At 45.7% G+C, this 26,709-nt stretch overlaps 1 protein-coding gene across 5 annotated transcripts in view; it reads left to right on the top strand.

Annotated features, from left to right (window-relative positions):
• cbfa2t2 (CBFA2/RUNX1 partner transcriptional co-repressor 2) overlaps positions 1 to 26,483 on the top strand; it is a 51,709-nt gene extending 25,226 nt beyond the window's left edge. For 3 of the 5 annotated variants that reach the window (XM_084349235.1, XM_084349234.1, XM_084349233.1), the window contains 10 exons: positions 15,391 to 15,549; positions 15,753 to 15,994; positions 16,100 to 16,189; positions 18,332 to 18,516; positions 18,606 to 18,859; positions 20,777 to 20,862; positions 21,232 to 21,424; positions 23,180 to 23,248; positions 23,480 to 23,670; positions 24,683 to 26,483. In XM_084349235.1, coding sequence (XP_084205361.1) covers positions 15,391 to 15,549; positions 15,753 to 15,994; positions 16,100 to 16,189; positions 18,332 to 18,516; positions 18,606 to 18,859; positions 20,777 to 20,862; positions 21,232 to 21,424; positions 23,180 to 23,248; positions 23,480 to 23,670; positions 24,683 to 25,015 — 1,802 coding nt within the window. In that variant the 3' untranslated portion in view covers positions 25,016 to 26,483. Of the gene's footprint in view, positions 1 to 3,505; positions 3,942 to 15,390; positions 15,550 to 15,752; positions 15,995 to 16,099; positions 16,190 to 18,331; positions 18,517 to 18,605; positions 18,860 to 20,776; positions 20,863 to 21,231; positions 21,425 to 23,179; positions 23,249 to 23,479; positions 23,671 to 24,682 lie in introns of those variants that run through there. The other 2 variants (XM_084349237.1, XM_084349236.1) reach the window with 2 other exon arrangements.
• Positions 26,484 to 26,709: the final 226 nt, after the last annotated feature.

Here is a 26,709-nt window from a genome sequence, read left to right as displayed (position 1 = left end):
TCCTGATTTTGCTGCTTCATAATAAAAGCTTTTAAATCAGTTAAAAAACAAACAAACAAACAAAGAAAATGTTTATTGTAAAGAATTGATGGAAAATGAAACATATCACCCAATAAGCAGAACTTTGTTTGTGGAGCAAAAGTGTTGAGAGCCACTACTTTGACCACTGCTCAAGACAAGCGAGTCATTAGTTAATGACACCTTCACGCAGGAAGCCCTGTTGTAATGAAACGGAAGTCCCTGCCGCGAGTTAAACGAGGTCAAGCTGAGCCAGCACACGTGTATGGAAAAGGCCAAAGAGTTTCTGGATATTATTTATTGATTATTTATTTATTGATCTCTTTTAAAACGACTGCTTTTGCAAAATAATCCCTATAACAGCCCCAACCCCGACAGTGACAACCACCCTTTTTCGCATTCCCTTCTAAAGGTAAGCAGAGCTTCAGACCCAAAACAGCCCTGTGTAAAAAAGACAGTGCATGGGGCTGCGTTGGTGGGGGGTGTCTTGCTCCAGGTAATGGTGAGACAATGAAATACGATCCAGGAAGTCCGGTTGAAGTCACAGATTAGTGCGTTTAAAGGCTCAGTACACACAAACACACAGCACAATGCTTTGTACAGCCCTGTTGATCCCATCACATTCATTCGAATGGGCCGAGTGTGTGGATGCTGCAGCGGTGTCGAGGCAGGATTGTCTTCATAAAAAAGTTGAACCAGGCTTAACTTTAACACAACACAACTGTCCGCTAACACATTCCTGTTAAATTACGTCGAAACCTGAAGACCATATCTTTACTGTTTACCTCGCAATCTTCCAGTTTATACTGACAAACAGGATTTTACAACTCTGGAAAGTTTTATCTTTTTTAACAACAATCATGAGGTAAACGGTCCAAATGCTGCAGAGGTAATCTACCAGGAATGTTCGCTTGCACATATTTAATCTAATGCAGTGCCTCGCCTGATGACGTTGCATTGCAGCAAGACTTGAACCAGATTCATCCTTTTGATCGGACTGCTCTAAATTTCCTCCCGTGTGTTGACGGGCTCTGTCCGCTTTTTCATACAGGGCTCAAATCGGTCTGGGCAGCCTAACCTTTCTAAAAAGCTTGTTGGATGATGCAATGTGCAGCTTTGTACAATTTGATAAATCATGATTAGGATATTAGTGAAAGCTCTCTTTTTTTTTTTTTTCGGTTTGGCAGAATTTTAATCTTACTGGACTGATTGCAGTGGATTGAGATCACCTGTGTGCAGGGTGTGGCGACCGACTACTCATTAATGAGTGAAAGCAGCTTGTGGGAATTCCCCTCCTGGCCAATCAGGGTGTGACGACGCCCTTTTTGTGAAGGCTTAAGAGAAAGGGGTGAATGGCACCTGGGTTGGGTTGAGTGACCAATGAAAGTCACCCTTCCACTAGGCTACCTGCATCAGGGCTGTGCTTATTTGTGTGTTGCTTGCCTTTCAAATCAGCCTGATGCCTGCAGGTTTATCTTTTCTTTATCTTAATTGAACCCCTTGAAACTCAAGCCCATCTGTATACAATTAGTTTTCCCATTTTACTTCTTTGGGGACTTGAGGTTGAGGCAGTAAAAGCATATTTCAGTTCCATTATCCCCTGAAGAGGCATTTTTTTATTAATATCCAAGTCTTTGGCGTTCCATGTAAATACATATTTTTTGTTTATTTTTATGTGGGCCGGGGCTGGCTTGTACGCATTTGCACTGCCAGTACTGCCACATATTCTGAATTTCTTTACTCCAGAGTATGAGTCAAGCTCTAGTGTTTAAATCAAATGGCTTAAGTTTTGCTCCAAAGTAAGATGCCACGAAACTACTGACAAAAATGTGACAGCTGGTGGTACAGAATTATTCGAGACTGTGGTACTTAAGGAAAACCTGTTGGTGAATTAATTTGGCGCTCTAGATTAATTATATCGCTTATCTTAACTTGAAATTAAATAAGAAATTAAACTACCTTTCTTTCATATGGGCACTGCAGAAACGTCTACTACTTCCTACTAATCAGACTTGATTTAGCTTACACTTGGGCTGTCACTGAGATGGATTATAAGTGCAATGATTTTCTAGCCTGTGATGGAGGAAACGGCTGTAGCACTCCAGTAAGCATGCTCGCTAATCTGCCACCTGCGTCATTACACCTGGGTTTCGACCTAAATCTGGAGCCTTTTGTCCGTCGGTGGTGTCAGTTGCGGCTCACCACCTCCTCTGCGCTACAGTAGCATGTGGGTTACAGTATATAGCTTCAGATGCGAGGCCTTCCTCGCTTCTCCGTCTTTCCACCCCCTCCCTCTCTCCCTCGCTCACAGCCACCTGGCCTTGCCTCTGAGCCTGCTGGCTGACCAGATGCACCCTGAATAAAGCAGGCCTACACGGAGAGAGGAGGGGAGATAGAGGTTATTACGGGTGACTATTCAGTCAGAGCTATCCTTTGACAAAACATGGAAACATGGTGACCCACGATAAGGCTTTTTGTGACATAAGTGTGGATTTTACCTGTGTTTTGATAGGATTACGCCTTTTAGTTATTCAGTGCCGCTCAGGAGTGTGCATTCGAGGGGGCAGCACCTTCTCTTAATGAACTGTTTGTTTTTGTCTGAAAAGCATTTGCTTGTTTGTTTACTCAGCCAAGTGCCTGTGCATTCTCACACGTTGATCATGTTCTCTCGATTGTCAGTCGTCTAATTAAAAGCAGATTAATGCCTTATTTACCCCGGGCTCAGAATGAACTTAGCACCATGCTCTGTACTTTCTCGAAGTAAACTGGTGGAGAGGAATAATAGGCAGGAGTGAATGAAGCGCGCAGGCGGCCCGATCTCAGCCGGGCTCCATTATCTTAACCTGCATTGTCTCGGCGGCGGCACTTGTACGCGAGGCGTAAATCAGACAGTGATTTAAGTTTAACTCAGTGAAGATGGAGTGTAGAGTGGAGGAGGAGAGAAGAATAACTCATTCATGCTCCTCAAGTGTCCCCCGATGGGTTGGCTGGCATGCAAGGCTGAAGCAGCCGCATTAAGGAGCTGAGACAAAAGAGGGCATCAGTGAAAGAGGCTGGGAGGAGGGGGGTAGTTAGTATAAAAACATTTTAAAGGGAGATCCCCTCTTCTCCTAAAGGAGTAGGGGAGAGGGTGGGGTTGCAAAGGGACCCCCACCCTCGCTCACACACATGCAGATGCACACACACACACACACTTTTGTCTCACTTGGCACGGCCCCTTGTTTAGCCTTTAGGTGCCAAAGCAATTAGTTATGTTAATTGCAGGGGCCATTGCCGGTGAATGCAGGTTGAATAGAGCCAGTCAGCAGCGGATGATTGGCCAGGATCCATGGGGGAATGGGTGGGGGGGAGGAGGAGGAGGAGGAGGGTGACTGCAGGGGGGTGGGGGTTGTGTGACGTCGCCGGCCCATGAAAACAGAGCAGAGGACAGTGTGTGGGAAAACAGGGGAGGAGCCAGAGCTGGAAGAGAGAGAGCGAGAGGGGAGGGAGGCTCAGAGCTTGAGAGAGCGAGCAGGAGAGAGGACGCGAACACAGCGAGAGAAAGAGAGAGTTAAAGAAATTAAAGCACAACAGCGGAGGCAGATCGAGTGGAGGAGATAGCGAGAGTGACGGGGAGAGCTTCGCATGAGAGGAAGACAAAAGGCGAAGAGAAAGTAAGGGAGAGATAGAGTGTGAGTGTGTGTGTAGTGCAGCGTTGCGCTGGTCGGCTCGGTTATCTGTCTCCATCTGGGTGCCATCTGTGTCTCTGGCTCTGGCCTTCGCCACACTGGAGCTCACATATGTGGGAATGCAAACACATGCCTGACATATGAAGCAGTGGACTCGCAGAAAGAGACAAAAAGGAAAGGATAAGAAAGCAAAAAGCCCGCCACTGCAGCTGACTTTCTCAAAGGACCGAAGAAGTGGACTCTACTAGAGTGGAGGTAGGAGACAAGAGTTTGAACGTGGGATTTCTGGGTGTATTTTCAGGGAATCATTTGATCTCTATTTGTGTCCGTGAGTGCGTCTGATTTCTCAAACACTGCATTTATGTGCGATTGTGTGCGTGTGTGTGTTCCATCCTAATTCCCAGAGCAGCTCTGCACTGTACAGATGGTGCCTCATCCTTTCCTCTTTATCTCTTCATCTCTTCATCCTTGTCCACTGAGGCAGGAGGGAAGGAGGGATGAATATGTCTGCCTGCTTCCTTTAGCAGTGCACAAAAACTTCTGCTGCCATATGGGCAAAATACTGATGGCTTAGAAGACTCTTAAGATCGCCTGATTGTTTTCTTGAGATTTTTATTGAACGTCTCAGACATACACCTTTCCTTTTTTTCTGTTTCTCTCCCCTTTCCCAAAATGCACCTCAACCCAAAAATTCTCTTGCATATTCCAGTGTTTGGCATCATGTGGCAACATCAGCAGCAGTAGCACATTTTTTACTGTATTGCCGTGGCAGTCTGACATCTGAGGTTTTTGGGCATTTTTCCAGTGAACTTCCCTCTGAGCACAAAATCAGCTAGATCTGGCAGCCAAAACACGGAGCCTTCTGTTTCTTTATTTCTCAACTCCCCCCTCCATCTCCATCTGCTTCCACTTGTGGCAGGTAGAGGAAAAGGCAAATCTACCTGGAATTATATGTGGGAACAGACTTATGCGTAAACACACCTCAACCTCCCGATCATCAAACCCGACAATGTGATTGGCTCCATATCTCTCTCTCTGTGTCTCAGCTGTCATTTACTCGGATAGTAATCTTTTTTTTTTTTTTCACATGGCAAGCAGAGCAGAAGAAAATAGGTAAAGAAGACGTGTACATCTGCTGTGCAGTATCCCAGACATATGGGAAGAGGAGGGGAACTGCTGTGTCTGTCTTTCATGCTGTGCTTACATGTTATACAACACTGACATCAGCGAGAGCGTGGATCCCAACAGAGTGCAAATGTCACATTCTGCTAACATGGATATTTTAGTAACTTGTGTGATAACCTTGGAAATCTCGGGTGAAAAGAGAATTTGTGTTGTGTGCATGGAGGGAGGAGGAGGAGGCGGAGGAGGTGTGTGAGGGAGAAGCAGACAGAGAAAAGGCAGAGAGACCTGGCTTGTGTCACACCAGGCCAGGCCAGTCCATCAGGGAGATAGAGACTGTCTGCTGCACAGTTTCAAACCAGAGACCCCTGTCTGGTCTGCTGGACACTGTCAGCCTCCTGACAGCAGGCGCTGGTCTGTATCTGTGTCTGCATAAGTGTGTGTGTGTGTGTGTGTGTGTTTGTGCAAAGATCAAGGATGTGACATTTCAGTTAATTTTATTCAGGGAACGTATTTTACCTCCATTCAATCCTGATGCACAGTTACTGTTTTTGTGATGGATTTATGTGGCGCGTGTCTGATAAGAGCACGGTTGAGTCTAAGGGAGCGAGCGTGTGTGTGTGTGTGTGTGCGTGCCAGGTGTCTTGTAGACATTATGTCTGCTAAAGTACAAGGTTGCTTGTCTTATATCTTTCTGTAGCCTTTTCCTTTCTTTTCTCGCTCCCAGCTGTGAGTTTCTCCACTGAAAGTGTGGAGAAACGGACCACCATGACCCTCACTGTTCACCACGCTATTATCTAAAGAATTCACCCACAGAATACCCCCTTTTTCAACACACACACACAGCGCATAGAATAGAGCAGCTGCTTCAAGAGTTTGAGTTCGCAGGAAGTGCTCTATTAGTTCCAGTGGCGAGGGCTGTGATATCTGCCCCCAGGGGTTCAATGAGAGGTTGTGTGTTTTGAATGTGTGCACTCGCTTATGTGTTTGAGTGTGTGTGGACATGAAAGGGTTGGGTCATTTACACCACAGAAACGACTCAGTCGCTACAAGTAGCGCTCTGAAAGATCGTTTCATCGCGGGGAAGGTCTCCTGACTGAGTGTGTGTAGACGCGTATCTGTGTCTACGAGCATCGAACCACCTGCGCTCCCCGATCTCTCCGATTGCGACCCCACTGACATTGTGTGGGAGCCCCTGTCCTTGTGCTAAGTGCATGAGTCAGGGGTCTCTCGCAGAGGTCTATTGACCCTCTCCCGGCTTGAGAGATCCGCTCAGTGACCCAAGACAAGACCCTTATTTACTGGGCTGGTGTGGTCTGAGAGGAAAGGGCATCGGGACATGCTTAAAAGGCTGTGAAGTGACCTCAGTTGAATTTCTCAACCAAATCAATTGGAGTTCTGAATTGAGATTTATTGTCAGCAAAGATAAAATGATAATAAATGACATGCAATTTAAAAAGTTAAAAAAATGTCATCTGCGATATAGTGGCTACTGAAGGTTTTTTTTTTTTTATATATAGCTCTGAAAGCTACATTAACCATTTTTGGTTAGCACTTGTGAAGAGTTGCTACTTGCAGACACAGATCAACATGAGCGCAAGCTGATATCTGTTAGCCTGTTAGCTACTGTTTCTAAGTCCGGAGAAAAACATCTGCGTCATTCGTCTGGTTCAACTTGCCTCGCTGGATGTTTGTCTAATTCGGTGCCCTTCCGAGCAGATGTAGCACACTGTATACTTGGTTTGTCTGAGCTTGTTGGTTCAAAATGGCCGCCTTCATGTTTACATTTGAGGTTGATGTGCTGTTTGTAGGTTGGAGCGTCAAAACAATCGACTTAAAGCAGTTTGAATTCGCGCAGAGGCACAGAGTGTGTTGATTCAGTGTGCAAGTAAGCACAGATAGATGGGAACATTGCCTTTTTTATGTGTACTCTGGTGTAACTTTCTTGGACAAACAGTGCTGTTTTTCCAATGCAAAACCCAGAAGACAAGAGCTGATGCTCAAGAGGACTTGTTGTGGGGGTTTGTGGGTGGACAAGAAATGGGTGGTGCAGCTTCTCTCCATGAATTTTCTGTCAAAGTCATTATTCTCTCTTTCGCCCTCTTACTTTCCCTTTCAATTCTGAGACGGTGGACAAAAATGGGTGTATTTTCACCAAAAAAGAAGACCTTGCCCTTTATCACTGGTTCGCTGAGACTAAAACCTTGAAGTAGACACACACACATTTGCTCTTTAGTAGCAGTAAGAACGAAGAATGCATGCGAACGAGAACTGTGCGTGTTGTTGAGATTTATGAAGACACCGGTCTGATGCACACACAAAAGAACATGATTTTGGAAAATAAATGAGAATGAATGCTACACTAAAAATACCGTGTACTTAAACGTGCATTCTGTGCAAGGTATGCATCCGCAGTGATTAAAAACACTAACACTCACTCAAAACACGCTTCTGCCCACACGCTCACAAACAAGCGCTCATCCTCCGCAGCTATCTCTGTCATTGTTTTGAGCACAGCTGGCCTCTTTGTTTTACTTATCTGTCTCTCTCAGCGTCTGTTGAGCTCTGGTCTTTTATACAGCTGGCTTAAGCTTGCCCACAGCTCTGTTTATGGACTCTATGGACCATACCTGCTGCTTAGCTTTGAATCCCAGCACCCCCCTCCCCCCAAAAAAAACCTGAGGGTGACAGATTATTCATTTGTATATAGTACACGCTTTGGGAACGGATAATGTCTGTTTTTCTGCTATATAGTAAGTAGACTTGTTTGTGGTTTTTCACGAGGTTTGCTCATGTGCTTAGTGATATGATTCACTTCACACCATGTTGGACAGGAAATGTGCTTTTGAAAGCCTGATCATAGAGCGTATCTAGGATGAATACTGTACTGAGAGTCTTAAAGCTCAAGGCAAGTACACCAAAGCGACTTGTGTACATCCATCAAACAGCATGTTTACTGCCAAGAAACTCTGACCTTCTACGTGCCTGCTCATTTGAAGTCACTGTGATAAATGTCAGTGAAAATGCCTAAAACGTAGAAGCAAAAGTATAGAGTTGAAGATAAAAACAAAAGCCCTACTGAGTCATTGCACGCTTTCATTCTGGGTCAAGAAAGTCAGTGTGAATGTCCTCGGCATGGCCCGTGGTGATAGCAACATCTGGTTGGACCCGAGCCCAGGCCGTTCGGCTGTTGAGGCCTCTGACACCTGGTCCGAAACAGACCAGCCTTAATGCTTGCTTTGTTTTTCTCCGTGTCTCGAGCTCGTATTTTGTTTTATGGACTACCGTAACTCACGAGTTCAGAGTGGGCGACTGCGTATGTAGCGCAGAGTTGAGGAAAAACAGTGTTTTGCCTGGCTGCAGGTTAACTTGATTGTCTGGGTTTGTAATGTATAGGAGCCACCCGGTCTTAATCCTCCAGACGCACATGATGATATACGCCTTCACTGTGTGGCAGGGGAGCTCTATAAGTCTCTTCTGACATGTTCTTCACCTTGAGGATAAACATGCAGCGGGGGGAAAAAGAAAGTAAGGACAACATAGTTTGAAATGCTGATTGTTTTTTCACGTCGCAGTCTCGGGGTTTAAAGAATCACCAGGCTCCGGATGATTGATGGCCGTGCTAACCAGTTAGTTACGGCGAGGTGAGAAGGGCTGTAACCAGATAGGCAGATAATCTACAGGCCTCGGAGCCGGCGTGAGAGAGTCTGCGGATATGTGTGAGCGTGTCACAGCTTTTGTGGTCTGAGGTCATGATTGACAGATCTGAACTGTCCCTGTTATGTCACAGTTGTGATGTGTGTACATGTGCCTCAGGCAGGCCATTTCACAGGTGTGTGTGTGTGTGTGTGTGTGTGTGTGTGTGTGTTTTAGAGGATAACTGTCCTCACTCCACTCAGGCGATGACAAACCCAACACCTGGTAAATGGGGCCAACACACACACACGATGAGACACATCCACTTCCAGCTCCATCCCTCGAGGCACAGCTGTGTCTGTGTTGAGTAACACACATTCATTTGACCCACTGACAACGTGCATACAATGTTACCCCCACTCTCCAGCCATGGGCCTTTTTGTTTGATTATGATTATTTATGTGAACTGGAGGATGCTGCTGTTAATAATTAATTAAAAGTATGTTCATTAACGCATTAGGTTTATTTCTTTTGTTTTGGAAGTCCTTCAAAGTTTGTGCTTAAAGCTGTTTACTGCTACTTTGCTTCTTTGCAAGAGGTACTGGTGTCACATAAGGTTTCAGGGTTTGTACAGATGCTCCAAATCCTTGAAAACCCTTGAATTTTAATGTGTTTTTTTAGAGATTTGAAAATTGTTTGGGTGCTTGCAATTTAACTGCGTTACATTCATAATAAAATGTGTTATCATAAAAATAAGATCCACAGAACACTGTTTGAAGCTAGAAAGGTGGTGAAGTAAAACAGTATGAAATAATGTTGTCCTTTTAAGGTCCGTTTGAATACTCGGTTCAGTCTTGAAAACGAGGAATGCTTTGGTTTGTTTAAGCATGAAAATCAACCAGTGAAGATTTTTCTGATGCTATCGGTAAACATTACTTTGGTTGTTTACAGCTGGACATCATTTGATTTAATGTGATGTGAAGTAATCATTTGAAGCATGTAGTGAATATAAATATCTAATTTACTACAGATGTAGGTTCCTGGAGAAGCTTGAAAACGCACCTTGAAAGTACTTGAAAAGTGCTTTTGATTTGAAAGGTGTCCAAAGAAAAGATGATCTCCTCCTGCTGTGTTTTGTGTGTTTCAGTGACTAACTTTAAATCACATCCAGTATTTTCTCCTCCCTCTTCTCCCTGCGGTCTGACCTCATGTACACGTGGACACTGTCCTTTCTCGCTGTCCGGCCTCAGCCAAACCTCCTCTGCTTCCAGCATCACATCACTGTGCCTCTTTTTTACTGCTCATTCTTAGTTTTTATGGACGACGTCTGTCTGCCTCGCCGTCCCTTCTTTCGTTTTCTCCCTCTCTCTCGCTCTGCCGTTAAGTGCATTTCCATCCCTGGATCCTTTTTTTCACTATGTGGCATACAGGAGTGTTATTGTAATCATCTCACTGAGTGACAAGGTCATGCGAGGGCTTCTTTCACCATCAGGAGTTCACTACTGGAACACTTCTGTTCACGTTTGTGCACAAAAGGCACATGCTTATTTTCTGTCTCTTTGTCGCTTCTTCACCTATTATTCCCTCCTTCCTCTCCCTGCCTATGTACACCTCTTTCTCTCCCTTTTCCCCCTTACTGTCAACCTCGCCACCCCCCCGTCTCTCCCCTCCCTCGCAGAGTCGAGGAGCGCAGTGTTGACATTGGGTTTTGTCCAAATATGTAGTCTACGGGGCTGGAAGGTGGTAATGAGCGCCAAGAAAAACAGCCTGGCTCTGCGTCTGACAACTAGACGTGTCTTTCAGATGAAACCAAATGAAAACAGTATTTTCTGTCCTTGTTATTCCCTCCCTCCCATCCTCCATCCCTATAAGCGCCCGTCCTTCTCCAGCTCTGGCACCTCCAATGTGCAGACTAATTTCTCATTCCCGTCGCCGCTTGTTTAACACTCTTGCGCGGCCCGTTAAGGTGTTACAACAGTGTAAAAGAGTGAGTAAAATTAGGCCCTTTAAAATGACAAAAAATAATGCAAGTATGGAATTATTTTTAAACTGCCCATCAACATGTAGCTTGTCTTTACGGTACGATTTTAACTATATTGTAAAAAAGTATCAGGTGACTGCTTACGTGGAACGGAGGGCAACAGAATTGTGGCAACAGTTGAGAGGGTGTCAGTCCCAAGGGAGCAATGAAATAAATTAAATTGATGGCAATAAGGAGCGGGGACACGCGTCTTCTAATTTTCAGAAATTTGACACCACACACACGCCGAAAATCCTCTAAAAATACTGAAGTCCTTGAACCTGTTGTTCAGCTATGAGGTTAAAACGACACAGAGAGAGACCGAATTATCTGCTTTTGTAAGTGGATGTTGGTTGTGTGAGTGCTGGCGCATGCACCCTTGTCTTTGCTGTGTGTGTGTGTGTGTGTGTGTGTGTGTGTGTGTGTGTGTGTGTGTGTGTGTGTGTGTGTGTGTGTGTGTGTGTGTGTGTGTGTGTGTGTGTGTGTGTGTGTGTGTGTGTGTGTGTGTGTGTGTGTGTGGGTGGAGGTCAGGAGGGAGCGCAGGATAGAGGAACAGATGTGTGCTGTATTGTAGTGGTGTTCGTGGACGGACGGGGACCAGGTGCAGCCTTTGTCTCCCCGGCATTTAAGTCCACTCGCTTGCATTCAGCCGCCTCGTGCCTCCCCTCCCCTCCCCTCCACGTCCTCCTCCTTCCTCCTCTCCTTGGAGGGAAGGCAGAGATGTGTGTGTGTGTGTGTGTGGAGGAGGGGGCTGCCTTGGCTTAGTGGAGGAGGCTCCAGCAGTCCCTTCTACACCCCCCTCCTCCCCCCTCACAGGTGACTGTTGGAGGTCCCAGCTGGCCAGCTCTTGGCCGATTAGATCCATATGGTACAGGAGGAGGAGGAGGAGAAGTGCCCATCAGTTGCATGGCTGCTAAGGGGGCTGTTAGCTTGTCCCTTATTTGCCCCGAGCTTAAAGGCTGGCAATTTTTTTTTTTTTTTTTTTATCCTTTTCACTTAACTTCTTGCCCTTTTCTCTCCCTTTATGGCTCACCACTGGGTTTATTTTTAATATTATTCCCCCCACTTCACTTTCAAATAGCCTATGTTGCTGTTGTCTCTGTTTTCAGTTGTGATGTTACATGCTAGTTGCTCAAAATGAGGGATAGCCTATTTTTCTTTCTTTCAAATGTGGTGGTAGTAGGCTAATGCTTTTGTACTTCCAAGGAATACACAACGTTTTTTGGCGTGTGTGTGTGTGTGCTGTTTAATTTCAAGATAGAAACTTAATTTCTGTGCCCCCATGGTCTAAAACATGCGTAGCTTAGCATGGTAGGCTACAACAAAGAGTTAAAACAGGTGGACCAAAGCTAACTTTGCAAAAAGAGGAAAAAATAAGCTTGCAGCAACTCAGAATGTATATTATTGACTTGTGTTGACTTGTTAGCTGTCAAGCTAACCACCAACACACTGAAGATTGGTTTGAATTAGCTTAGCCTACTTCTGTTTACACGGTCAGAAAGCTACAGTGTGTTAGCTAACTCACTGAACGTATACGTTTTGTTTTATTTTGTAATACATACAAGATATAAAATGTGTTAATGACAGCTTTAGAGTTGTTGTACGGCCTTTTTTTTTTTTTCAAGTTGATTCAGTCAAATGTGTTTCATGTGAAGTTGATGTGATGTTGCAATTGAATTAGCCAATTTCACAAAGCTTACCACAACACTGACACTACAGTTGTGTGACATGAAAAATGTGGTCAAACGCTTCATCATTTCTTCTTTTTTTTCCAAATCGAAACTATTTCATTTCAAGATGTGATAATGCTCTGCAGCTGGGACGTAGTTGCAGAAACACCCGTTCATGAGTGTGTCTGAGTGTTAACACATCTGTGCTCCGAGCCCACATAGTTGTAGCGTTGCACATGCTCTCAATTGTCTTTTTTTTTTGCTCGCTGATAAATGAGTCAGGCCTGCGTTACGTCTCCTCTCACCTCATCTACACTGACAGGACAGAGATAGCAGTTGCGACACGAGTGCACACACGATCCTTCACCGCCGCGCAAACATGCCTCATGACTCACAGCTGCCAGAGAGTTAACTGAAAAACAAGTATTTATATATCACATCAAGTCTAATTGTTTTGTCCTGACTCATTAAAGTAGGTTATAAATCCTCACTTCACCCGAGGAGATAAGTGAATATTCTCTTTGTCTTGTTGTTTCCGATTTCATTATTTAATGGATTGCTCGCAGTCACAGAGAGAGAGAGGAGAAGGAACACAACAGGGCTATTCCCACTGAGCCACCACTCTCTCCTTCTCTTCATCCCCCCCTTCTCCCTCAGCCTGAGCCTCATTCTGAATCATCACCTGCAGAGGCAGAGGCAATTAAAGCCGATTGAATGTTTTAATGCACACGAGCGTCACCTGAAGCTGAACAAACAAGGAACACCTGGCTAGCAACAACAGCCATCGCCGCAGATGCACACATTGCTTTTCCATCCCCGCAATGACAATTGTCGTAGAAGGCAAACAAGTGAGCTCGAGTAACTAACGAGCTCGTAAGACTTTATTTGCACATCATCTGTTTTAGATGAGTGGAGGAACAGCAGCGGGGAACGGTATGAGCCGAGTTTTCGAATTTTATTTTGTTGCATCCAAAAAAACGTCCAAAAGTATTTTAAAGATTGATCTGTTTATGCATCAGGGCGCTTCCATGTGATCCTGTTGTTGAGGAGCCTTGTGTACCTTGCCTTTGTTCGATTAGAGCATTGATGACAGGTGGCATTTAGACCAGACAAACATCCTCCTCTGAGCCAATATTCACCTGAGTTAACATTAGACCTTTGTACACACTCTGTGTGTGTGTGTGTGTGTGTGTGTGTGTGTGTGTGTCTGTGTGTGTCTGTGTTTGTGTGTTTTGTGGCTGCTGTGACAGCTGCCTCCCCTGACAGTCCTGAGACTATATACGGCGGACTCAGGTGCTCGCAAGCCAGATGAAGTCATTCAGCTATGTACGCTGTCTAATTGACAAGCAGCGGCAATTCTCTTTGGGCTGTCGGCGCTGCGTGCACACACACCTGATGTCTCCCGCTTTGGCCATTACCTCTGGCAGGGCTAACGACATCTTGGGATTGCATGAGCACGGCTGCAAATTTCTCCGGATGTACAATAAGACGCGTGTACAATGTGTTTGTTGTAGAACCGTCAAACACAATAGGCTTACAAGAAGCTTCAGTCAATTTGGACACGAAACGACGGTTCACAGCCAGTGAGGGGACTGTTGATGATGTGTCAATAAAGCGCTTGCGAATACATTTGCAACGCAACGGTATATGACTGACTGCCCGAAGCTCTTGTGTACGCATAAAGTTGTTTACATGGTAACAGTGTTGACACTGAGGCCATATGCCCCGTTGATTCTGTTATTGAGATGTCAGTCTAATTTCCTGGCCATACGGCTGGAGTGTGCGTAGCTTTGGAAGCGGTGTGTGTCTGTGTGTGTGCGTGCGTGCTGCAGGCTGCTTCCTGTGGTGAACTGGCAGGCCGCATGTATGGTGGGTATGACAGTCCAAATGTCTGCATAGATCCCTCCTTCCTGCCCCCTATGTTGGTGAACAGGTGGAGCGGTGGCAGGCAGGCCAGAGGGCTGAGAAAGAGTGAGAGGGAGAGGGGCAGAGGAAAAAGAGGACTGCAAAACAGAAGGAAGGAACTGTCTACGCCGTGTAATGAGTTGCAGATATGACAGATGAGTTGCATTGGGCAGACTGAGAAAGTGTGCAGATAAATTGCCTCTAGGGAAGACAAACAGACGAAGTGATTTTGTTGTGAGAGTGGGAGTTAGGCTAAGCTTTCTCTGAATTCTTAATGCATTGATTTCTGCACATCTTTACATATTTCTCGCACTCCGAAATCCTTTTAATTGATTCAATAGGTGTAATTCCTTCTCGAGTTCTTCTCGAGTTACGGCTTAAACCTTCCAACTTAAGCCTTTTATAAACTGGGACCCCGCGGCTCAAGGCCACGCAGAGTTCATAGCTGTGAAAAAGACATAAAGGGTGCCATTGAAGCCAAAGCCCTAAAACCATGAATCCACATTTAAAAAGCTGCTCTCTGCTGACCCATGACCTGCGGGACCGTGCTTGTCTATTAACCGTTCATTCTCGAAAAGCAGTTAGAAAAGTCTGATCCACTCTAAATGGAGACGGGACCCCGGCCTTCATGGATCTCCGGGAGACAAAGGCCGCTTCTGATCCCACATCTCCCCACCAACACACGCCCACTCCACTTTCTCCGTACCCCCGTATCTGGTGGTCTCATTCAGCTGCAATAGCATATTGAAGAGTGGCGTTTAACATTCAAAAGCTTTGGCGATCTTGTTAGTAAAGCGTGAAATAACCTCGTCCCTTTCTCTCGCTGTCTCCCACCCCCCCACCACACACACACATTTGCTGGGGGAGCTCAATGAGGGGGCATTCTTCTCCCACACAATAGGCTTCTTCAGCATTTCTTATGTTATTGATCTGAATAGTTGGGAGTGAGGGGCTAAACTTTAGACATCTGGCTCTTTGATGGAGGGGGGAGCAGGGTCGTTGGATGCCCTGGCAGTATGTGTTGTATGATGTGAAGTGGGTTGGGGGGGGTTGGTTGGGCATTTTTGTTTTCTTTAGTGGCCATAGACATGAAGCTTTTGCGCTGATTTACTGAGCTGATGGTAAAAAAGTGTTTTTAATTGCTTGTTTATTTGTCTTGTGGGGTTAAATTCCTTCATTTCATTCAGTGGTTGCAATACGTGTTCATATTTACTGGATAAATGACGCACTGAACGCATTTCAAGTAGCTTTGGTTTGATTTAAATCCATCGCCGTGCTCACAGAACAACATTTTTCCGAAGCATTCTGGTTCTCGACCCACAGCTGACCTCTGTCTCCCCTCTTTCTGCAGACAGTAGAGAGAAGAAGAGTCCTGCCATGCCCGGTTCTCCTGTGGATGCTAAGACTCATTCCAGATCAGCCCCCAGCAGCAGCGTCAGCTCCACTATGCCACCCCTGCCTTCTGTCAACCCCAGCGGCCCTCGCCCGGCCTCCTTTTCCACCACAGCATGTAAGGGTCATTCTTGAATTCTCCTCTGATTCTGTCCCCAGCAAACCTTTTGATACTTCTCTTGTTGTTTCCACCTCCAAGTTCTCATTGATCGGCTTGTTTGTTGATGTATTTGGACTTTTACACATTTGCAGACGGTGTCTTTATTCTCTCAAGTAGGTTTAAAAGCATCTTAATTTAGTAATGTAATCATTTCTCCCCAGTGACCAACGGGAATCATCATTCCCCACCGACACTGAATGCAGTGCCATCTCCACCGCAGCGTTACAGCAACGGACCATCCTCTTCCTCTTCCTCTTCGCTGGCGAACCAGCAGCTGCCGGCCACCTGTGGGGCTCGCCAGCTGAGCAAGCTGAAACGTTTCCTGACCACGCTGCAGCAGTTTGGCAACGACATCTCGCCTGAGATTGGAGACAGCGTCCGAAGCCTTGTCCTGGCCCTCGTGGTAAGTTTCTTCATTAATTCTCTTTTTTTAAACAGTGCTGATCAATCATTTAACATTCAGCGTCGATAACTGATTTCTTGACTCTTTACTTTCCCCGCCTCTCAGAATTCAACAGTTACCATTGAGGAGTTCCATTCACGGCTTCAGGAGGCCACCAACTTCCCCTTACGGCCCTTTGTTATTCCCTTTCTCAAGGTAAACACATCCTCAACCTTGTCTCCATCTTCCTATATTTGCTTTGCATTACTCCGTTGGATTACTTCCCTTTTTTGTTCCCCCTCTCAGTTAACTTTTAAACCACGTTCGGCCTGCAGCCTGTCGGAATCGTCCAGCCCTGTTAAAAGCATTACTCGCTTCTCTGGGCTGAAATTATTAAGCACAATATGTGAAGTGATAAAAGAGATGAAGGTCCTTGGCACGAGCGTAACCCTCATTCAGTACGATCTGAATATTCAATGTGCGTTACAGCCTGCGAGTGACGACGGAAAAGTAACAGTCTCTGTAACAGTAACTGTGTTTCCAGGACACGCTGCAGTATTCTATAAATAGGCGTGTGTGTAGGTTTTCTAATTGAATAAACTCTGCAGTTCAAAGTAACGATCGAGATTTGCATGTTGACTTGACAAGCAACAGATGAGTGTGTGTGTGTGTGTGTGTGTGTGTTAAACAGCCTCTCGAGCCCCTTTGTAACCAGGGGGAGTATGCAAGAGTATACTTTTTAGGAGCTCCCCTCACTAAAGCAGCCCATAAATCGTCAGTCGGGTTGTACTGCTGTAACTTCAAGCAGTCAAAATCTACTCTTTTTCCACACTTACCTCTTACTCACCTTTGGAGGCCCTCCATCTGTCTGTCTGAGAGCGCTGAGACAAGAAACCTCTGTTCCCCTCCTTCTGCTAATTTATTACGAGGGGGTGGGGTCCCCACAACTTGATTCCAACTCTCCCTGAGAGTCTTAAAGGCTGGGGAAGAAATAGACAGATGGGAAAAAATCGGGGGGTGAGGAAGTGGAAAAGGGAGCGAGAGGGAGAGAGGGAGAGGCGGGTGAGGAGGAGAGAGGGAAAAGTGGGAACTCGGAAGTGTGAAACATGCCTATAAAGCGTTCCCTTCCCTTTTTATGGGCTTCAGTGCGCCATATGGAGCCGCTGTCCCGTTAAAAGAGCATTCAGCTGCCAAGGCGCCGCCAATCTAGCATCCGCCCCGCTGAACCCCAGAGAGCCCTGCGCTCAACTGACACACAGCACATGTGTTCGCTAGCTGGGGCCCCAGGGAAGGAAGGGAGGCAGAGGAGCATGGGAGGCGGGCGAAAGGGAGCACAGGGGTGTTTATAGAGTAAAGCACAAAGCAGGGAGGTATCAGCATCTTTGTGAAGAAGGGGAAAGTACCGCAGATGCTGTGAGTATCCGCTAGTCAAGAGGTCAGATTAGAGGGAGAAAAAGGGGGTCTAGGTTTACAGAATCTGCCCGGTGATGATCGGAGGAGGTCAGCAAATGAGAACGGTACGGTTGTTTAGTTGGTTTGCTCGAGAAGAGGGAGTGAGGAAGTGGTGTAATTGCAAACACACCAGAGTCTGTTCCTAATTAGGAAAAATGCAGGGAACAAAAGCGAGATGGAAAGATAGTCCCAGATAAATAGTTAGAAAAAAGACGGTAAGGAATGAGGGAGAAGTGGGAGTCTGTATATCATTTGTTTCGAAATGTTTCAGAGTTTATAAGCCTCTGTATCATCGTGTATATCCATGTTGTGACTGGCGTATTGTGCTCGGCACTCGTTCCATGTGCGAGTGGTTGGTAATCAGCTTCAGCAGCTTCGAAAAACTTTTTGAGCCCAGGGAAGCCGCAGCCACAGAATAGCAGCCAGACCAATACTGAGCCTTACGCCGCTTTCACGTGTTCCTCAGATGGTCCCATTCCTCGAGTTGGGAAGTGTTCATGTGCGTCATTTCTGAAATGTTGGAGCCTCATCAACGCCAAAAAGAAGTTGTTTTCCATTTTCTCGCTCACAGCATTTAAACACGTTGACGCTGGTTTCTAGAATTCGAGTGACAAGAGAGAGCAAAGGAAATGATACAATACTTGACTTTTTGGTAAAAGTTTCCTACCATCAACCCAATGTTAACTTTCAGCTGCAGTGTTTCAGCATCATATGACGTCAACTCGGCAACTGGTTTAACAAAATGTTCTTGTTCCGACCTGAGACGGGACTCACCTGAATTTTCTCAGTCGGAAAAACATCCCTGAGAACTCACGTGTTTCCTATTTTTCTGTCCCATGTGTGAAATTTGACCGAATAGGTGACTGAGTAGAATAAAACCTCACCATTTGTTCCCGTTCTTGCCAGGCAAACTTGCCGCTTCTCCAGAGGGAGCTGCTCCACTGTGCACGGGCAGCCAAGCAGACCCCGGCCCAGTACCTTTCCCAGCATGAGCATCTCCTGCTGAGCACCACCATGGCCTCCTCTCCAGACTCCTCCGAGCTGCTGATGGAGCCCCCTGAAGTTGGCACCAAGAGACACAGCCCCAGCAGGTTAGAATAAAAGTGCAATTAAAGTTAGTGGAAGCCAGCCTTCATCCTGTTGCCCACTTTTTAACCATCTGCTCCCTTCTCTTCTTCAGAGGTAAAGAAAATGGCTTCCACGAACGTCCCCCTGTAGCGCTGGAGCCCGCCGCAAAGCGAATCTGCACCATCAGCCCCGCTCCCCGACACAGCCCCGCCCACCCGCTGCCCCTCAGCACCCAGCTTCACCCGACCCCTCCGCCATTGCAGCACTACGCCCTGGATGACATCGCAGCGCCGCACATCCTGCACCGCGAGCACAGCCAGCGCATGTTGGAGATCCGCGAGCTCAAAGACAGGCCCAGACTCCCTGGTGAGAGACGCAGAATCGTGCTTTTTAAACGACTGACTTTTTATTCATTCCCTTCACATAATTGGTGATGAGGAGTTGAATCTTAGTCATGGCTGGTGCAAGAGGAACAGACCACATTAGTCATTATACATCCTCACTTCTTGGCAGTAAGAAATTACACCGGAGGCTACAGTACGTCCTTGTGGATATTTAAGGTCCCATTTGTATGAATTGGCCATCTGTTGAATTTATAATCCAAACAATCAGGGGGGGCAGCATATCACCAGAGTAACTGCTAGCTGTAGTTGCTGTTAGCTGGTTAGCTCGATTAGCAGTGCATCTAGCGGTCCAAATTGAGAGTTGGAACTTTTTAAACCAGTTATTGAGTCTGCAAGCCTTAATCTGGCTCTTCACAGCATGTAAATGCAAGATAAATGCTGATTCATGTCTAAAAAAACACACGTGCAATGAAAACAGACGCACACACGTTCGTATTCTGCGAGCAATAACGGGTGGTCTGTGTGTTTGTGTAGCCATCCCCGTATATCTCAGGAGCCTACGTCTGTGTATAAACAGAGCCATACTGTCCAGGCAGGCAGGCAGGCAGGCAGGGAGGCTTGGGATCGACTCTGGTGTATATCTGCCCTCCTTGTCAGCACACAGTGGAAACTGCAGTAGCTCACAGACACACACACACACACACGTACAGAAACACACCTTGATATGTTCATGGTAGAGGTGCTGTGTTTACGAGGCCTTAGTCCCTTGTCTGACAGCCTCCCGCCCGCCTGCCGCCACTTAACTCATAGGCACACACACACACAAACACACTCGTGGCTTTGAACTGATGAACACTGATGAGAACCAGGAGTAGGGAAGAGGTCGAGGGGAAGGCTGGTGAGTGTGTGTGTGTGTGTGTGTGTGTGTGTGTGTGTGTGTGTGTGTGTGTGTGTGTGTGTGTGCATGCATGAGGGAATCATTACTCTCTTCAGCAGGCCTAGTGTGCATGTGGCCGCTTGTTGGCTGTTTGTTACTCAATTTTAAGAGTTTGTGGTTTGCTGAGTCTTTGTAGTCTGCGCGTGTGTGTGTGTGTGTGTGTGTGTGTGAGTGGACATGTATCAAGACTTAAGGGTTCTTCATGAGCACGAGTTTGTGTGTGCGAACAATTATAACTGTTAAATGTACAATTAGATATTGCTTAAGTTGTAGTGTTGTGTAATAAATGAAGAATCAGAAAGTTGGGTAAATTGGTGTGTGTGTGTGTGTGTGTGTGTGTGTGTGTGTGTGTGTGTGTGTGTGTGTGTGTGTGTGTGTGTGTGTGTGTGTGTGTGTGTGTGTGTGTGTGTGTGTGTGTGTGTGTGTGTGTGTGTGTGTGTGTGTGTGTGTGTGTGTGTGTGTGTGTGTGTGTGTGTCAGAGCGGCTGGTTGTGTTTAGAAGTGGAGCCACTCCACTCAGCCTGAGTGTCTCCCTACTGGAATGCTGTGAGCTCCAGGAGGGGAGGTGCTAAGCGAGACGTTTGAGGAGTGTGTGTTTGTGTGTGCGTGTGTGTGGTTGACAGCTGACTTCCAGATGTGTGCAGGCTCTGGGTGCTGGAAGTCTGTTTTGCATCACGGGCTTCTCCTTTTCTCTTTCACCCCACCTTTCCTCGGTCCATCTCGGATCTTTTGTTTCTTATTCCACATCGACTTTACCTCATCGCTGTCACTCTTCATTCTGGATGTAAGAAGGCGATGCCTTAAAACATTTGTGCCCCGTTTGGGAAGTTTATGATCGTCGTGGATATATCGTGATGAAATAACGACGACGCCGTATCACAGATCTTAACAAAGTCATCACACACACCTTTCACTCACTTACTGTCACTTGTGGCTTCTCTTACATTAAGAAGAATGTTAATCACTAAGCCTGCGGTCTGTCTTGTGTGTGTGTTTTAATCAGGCACTAACGGGGGCTACCGCGAGGAGCCAGTGGACCACAGACTGACAGACCGAGAGTGGGCTGATGAATGGAGGCATCTGGACCATGTAAGTCTGCAGACAGGCACTTCTGCCTCTAATGGATCCTGATATAGAAAGAATGTAAAGTCTAATTTGTTTGACTTGAGTCCGCTAAGAGTGTTTTAAGATCTCGCAGCGTGAAAGCTGTGATAAATCGACAGCACATTCGGACATTATCTATTAAAGACGTTGATGTTTTGCTACTGATTGGGATCGTTTTCAAGTCATGTAGATGTAATAACTGGCTCTTGGCTCTTTGCTATGAAGATTTTTAGACATTTCTGAAATGGAAAATAGTATTATGTTATATTTAATGATGAGATCTGGATATATACCTTTCATAAAAAAGAACAAAAGCAAAACTCGGTCTCATTTTCGTCCTTCTTCATCCTCTAGGTGTTGAACTGCATCGTGGACATGGTGGAAAAGACACGGCGGTCGGTGAGCGTGCTCAGACGGTGCCAGGAGTCCGATCGCGAGGAGCTCAACTACTGGAGGCGACGTTCGAGCGAGCAGGAGGACCCACGCAAAGGAGGCTCCGGCTCCGCTCCCTTCTCAAAGACACACAGCCCCCACTCTGCAGAGACGGGTGGGTACCGCTAGTTTCACTTCAATTATGTCAGACGCCGCAGAAACCAACAATGTTGTTGTCATCTCTGTGATTGGCGCCTATTGTTTTGCACAAGAGAAGATTGCTTCATGAACACGGGCATGGAGCCAAACCAATGGAAACCAGTTATTTGTTGTCACACTTAAAGGGTCAGTTCACCAAAAATGTCATTGACTCGGATAGGAAGGGTTTTATTTTTTGAGAAAGTTTTGAGACATCCAGCCCTGAACACACATTAAAATGAATAACATTTAGTTTGTTTGCTCTATGATTTGAGTTTTTTGACCAGTAAATTTCCTTTCACCTCAGTTGAAATGGGGTGATGGCAAAAATGTCTGACAGATATTTAGATGCAAATGAGACTGCTTTTTCCCTCCAATTTGGACAAACAGATCTTATATGTTGAATATGAATAGGAATCACAGATCCTGAAAAAACAGATTCTTTGGCAGGAAAGTGCAACTATTGGCAATTCACTCAGGGATACCGAGGTTAGATACACATTTAATCTCAAGTTTGTTACAAAACCTTTAAAAATGTGAACTTATATTTAACGTCACCATGAAACTTTTACTTAAACTAAGACAGCTATTTTTTGTTTTTCTAGATATTTCATAATTGAATATGCAAATGAGGCAGAAAACAGAAATCTGAGCTAAACAAAATCCTAAATGTGTATTTTGGATGTTTTCTTTACACTTTACACTTTACACTCTTTACACAAAGGCATGTTATGGAAGCAAAATATCCCAAATTCAATGAGATTTTCCCCTCTATGGTCTCCCCTCAATAATAATATAATTATCCTGAGGTGTACTTGCATGACACTGACGGCTCTCAACACCAACCAGGACAGCCTGTCTTCTATTTCATACTCCGTACACCGTCTAGTGGCCAGAGAGAGAACTGCAGCACAGTCACATGTCAGTGTGTGAGTGCGTCCCTCCACAGTCTCCCAGTCTGCTGTGTACTGGCACGGTTCTCTCTGAGTGCCAGCCTTGCCATCCCCCTGCTGGTCCATAGTCACAGACAGGTGCCAGGACTGGCCTCGGCCATATCGGCCACAGAAGGGCCGTCCTGCCGTCCTGCAGGCTCAGAGACCCAGAGCTGGCTGACTCGCCAGAGCACCATCTGGGCCCCCAGCCGGGCAGCCTGCCTGCCTGCCTGCCTGGGCTCGGGCTGAGGAAGACTGTAGTGGGGGTGGAAATGGCGGCAGGGAGGTTGCATGCAGGCTTGGTGGAAGAGAGGATGCAAATGAAGGGAAAGAGAGAAAGCGGAGGATATAAGAGATGGGGAAGGAGGAGATGAGCCAGGTGGCAGTGTTGGAAAGGCAGAGCCCGGCAGAGACACAGCGATGAAGCGAGATGCAGGGAGGGAGAGATTTGAGGGAACAGACAGAATGTTGACACAGCTTGTTGGTCTGCAATTTCCTCCAAGCCAAACACATTCCTTTCTAAAGCTGTCAGATCTCAGATCAGTCCAAGACTCTGATAAACAACAATTACGGTGGTCGTGTGGCCCAGATATGGGGACTTGTTTGCATCGGCGAGAATATAAAAGACGAGATGACAGAGATAATATCGCTGCCTGTGTCGGCGGCCTCTCTTTGCAAGCACCTGTTACCTTGATTGAGCTGTCAGTCACAAAGTCAACCATTATTTCAACAATGAATCATCTTAATATCTTTATAAGCCCTGGCAGGTGCTAATCCCTTCTGTCTCTGCTTCCCCACAGACTCCCAGCGCGAGTTTGCACCGCGGCCAGGCTCAGCATACGTTACAGATGAGATCTGGAGGAAAGCTGGTAAGAACACCATTAATTTTGAAATCAAAATTGTTGATGAACGACGCAGATTTATTTAATTGGATACAGGGGCGATGCATTTTACTCGAGTAACAAAATGAAAGAAGAAAAATCTGAGAGACAGACGGATCACACATGACTTGCAACTGTGCGCTGATCCCGCGGTCTGCTTTTACTGATGCAAAACATGCTGAGCTAAACTTAAACCACTCGTCTCCCCCTGATGCATAGAAGAGGCGGTGAACGAGGTGAAGCGTCAGGCCATGGACGAGGTCCAGAAAGCGGTAGCGGAGGCCGAACAGAAAGCTTTTGAGATGATTGCTGCAGAGAGGGCAAAGATGGAAAAGACTCTGACTGAGGCGAAGAGGAAGGCGCAAGAGGACGCCATCCAGGTCATCAATGAACAGGAGGATTCCAGTGAGGTGAGAAATTTAGATGTATACAGTCATACTTAAAGCTGCTATGATTGTTATTTTTTTTATTAAAATTAGATCAAATGACTGCATCTAAGTCAGAGATTGGCATTTAAATGTGTTTTAAAATGTTTGTACAAGATTATATTTGTGTATTTGAAAAGCATACAATACATTTTTAATACGTGATTTTATTCTCAAATAAGACACATTTTTATCCACATGTTTAAACTGTTGAAAAAACTGTTAGCACAATTAGCCTGATTATAGTTTTTAGCTTTGGATCTTCCGCTATTTTGTACTAAATCATACTTCATTGTAATAGTAATGTGTTGTGTCTTTTACACTGGTTGCTTGTCAATTTTGGGATCTCAAATTATATTAATTTCCTCCACTAGACTTGAGAAAGGCTTCTGCTGAATAGAAAAAAAAATCTGAATCACTCCAGCCTGTTACAAATTATTTTTGTATCTTATTTTGATGCATTTCATGAGCAAGTACCTGTTTGCGTCCATCTCTGATCTAAGTGACCGGGATTGCTCATGGTGATGGACCCACAGCTTATAAATCTGCTGTTCCACTTTACACCATTTTTCACTTCACCCCCCGTTGCTCATTTATGGTGGAAACGCTCCAAATCTCCACTGTTCTCTATTTGTCCAGCACAAAACAGCAGACACACAAAGACATTCAGTAGCTCAAAAGCTAGACATTTCCCTCGGGCGTCGGTGGAAAGCGAAACCGAACCAACAGGACAGTGAATATTGCACTTACATTTGTCAGGTGGCCAGGAACAGAACTCGGCAAACTGTTTCCTCTTTACACATCCAGCAGATATGGAGCAACGTTTTTTATTTTTACTAACAAGTATCGAGCTAGAAAGCAGCTTGTTTCCACTTTTATTTTGGAAGAGGTTTACTAAATAAAATAAATAAAAAAAGCACGATTCGGAATACGAGACACTGATACTGACCTTACATTCCTGTGAAAACTAACAGTCGTCTCCTCTCCCTCCCTTCAGTGTTGCTGGAACTGCGGCCGCAAAGCCAGCGAGACGTGCAGCGGCTGCAACGCCGCTCGCTACTGCGGCTCCTTCTGCCAGCACAAAGACTGGGAGAGGCATCACCTCATTTGCAGCCCGGGACTTCAGGCTCAACCCAAACCGGTTTCTGCCATCACTGCAAGCAGGGCGGCAGCAGCTGCTGCCGGGGTGTCTCCTGTCGGTCTGGCTGGGGTCAAGGCACCTGAAAGCGTGCCCTCAGTCTCCAGTCCCGGCGGAGAGAAGGCGTCGGTCGCTTCTCGCTCCTCCACTCCCTCCACCCCCGCCTCGGCCCCCGAGACCAACGGACACTGAGGACGTAAGCGGCGAACGCGCCACATACCCTCCTCTTTGACTGGGGAAGAACTGAATCAGCAGCAAGAGGGAACTATTTGTGGGTTAAGTTAGGATAACGGATTTTTCATCATACTCCTTTGGCAGATAAAAAAGGACAGATTATGGATCACTGTTTGAGTGATATGTCAACTGGGACTTTGGCTTTGGCATCGAACAGAAGGACTCATCTCGAATGCATCTTTTGGATGAACAGATCTCCCTAACAGATGGAAACGTGTTCGCCTGCGTCCAAAAAAACCCCAAATCTTGGATCTGCGAGGGGCAGGGAAAAAAAAACCAACTGACGATTGATGCGAGTTTATCGCGGGCTGCGGGGAGGAAGTTACGAAAAGAGACGGAGGAGATGAAAAAACAGTGACATGTAAAGACGCTTCCTCCCCCTCGAACCAATATCCTGACTTTGTTGTGTATAAATTTAAAATAGGGAGGTGGTGGGGGAAAATGTAAACAGTGTAATAGTACCAGCCATAAAGCATCCGTGTTCGTCCTGTAGGAACAATCTGACAGTCGTCTCCGCAGCTCTCCTGTACACATAAATATATGCTCGCCAACTTCCTGTCAGGTTCTCATGTGTGTGAATGCGTGTGTGTCAAACGGTCGTGCCGTCAGTGAATATTGTACAGCATATGATTACTTCTGTCAGAGCAATATTAAAGTGTGTTTAAAGTGTTCAGGTATCTCAAGCTGTTTCTGCGTCACCAAAGTTTTCAGTCGCTAAAGAGAGAGAGTGGTTTTTCATTGCCTGCAGCTGTCCTTGTGAACGAGAAGATGATTATACACTAACCCAGCAGCATCATATCTACTTTTATAACAAGCTTAAACAGGAACTCTGGTCGCTATTTTTCATTTCCGATCATTAGACATGTCAAAAGCAGAGAGAGCGAGGCGATGGTGATTGAGTCGAGTACTCGCAGGAAGATGCAGTTGAGACTTTATTCCGGTTGCAGTTCGTTTTGGCACTTGTTCACGTCACCAGTTGTGTATGGCAGGGTCAGATGTTGCTCCAAATCTTCTACCAAGGCAGCGTTTGCATCAGCAGATGAAATCCGTTTTGCCTCGCCGGTGCTAACCTTGCCGTGGTTGCGGCTTTTCGAGCAGCGGCTCTGTCCCACAGAGTATCTCAGGAGCTAAACTGTATTTGTATGTACAGATCAGTCCGTTCTTTTAATTTTTCTTCTGTCACCGTTAGGTTAACGTCAAAAGTTTAGTGAGGATTTATCTACTCTGCTGTTACAACTGAGACATTGATCGTGTTTCGTTCGTTGTAAGATGACTTTGTAAAGAATATTATGAGAGAATGCCTTTATTTTGTGAGCCACGACTTTCTTCGTTCTTTCAACACGATTCTTTTGTTATGAGGCATAACTTCATATGAAAAAAGATATCTTGACATGAAGTATGAAATAAAGAAATAGAATTACTTCAACATTTTCAAAGTTTTCTTCTTTTTGACTGTATTGGGAATATGCATCAGTGCAATGTAAATTACTTGTACTTACGTGTACTTTACTTGAGTATTACTCCATTACATCTCAGTGGGAGAATTCACTTTTACTTCACGACACCTATCTTGCAGTTTTTCTTTGCATAATATGAATTAAACTATCAAACATTATAATACAAATGCAGCTGAAAAAAAAAAATAGTTGATT

Source organism: Pagrus pagrus (assembly GCF_965226575.1).
Source record: "Pagrus pagrus genome assembly, chromosome: 3".
In the NCBI taxonomy this organism is placed as follows: Eukaryota; Metazoa; Chordata; class Actinopteri; order Spariformes; family Sparidae; genus Pagrus; species Pagrus pagrus.
The sequence above is the reverse complement of the archived record's forward strand: the minus strand, read 5'-3'. Positions and strand labels throughout refer to the sequence as shown.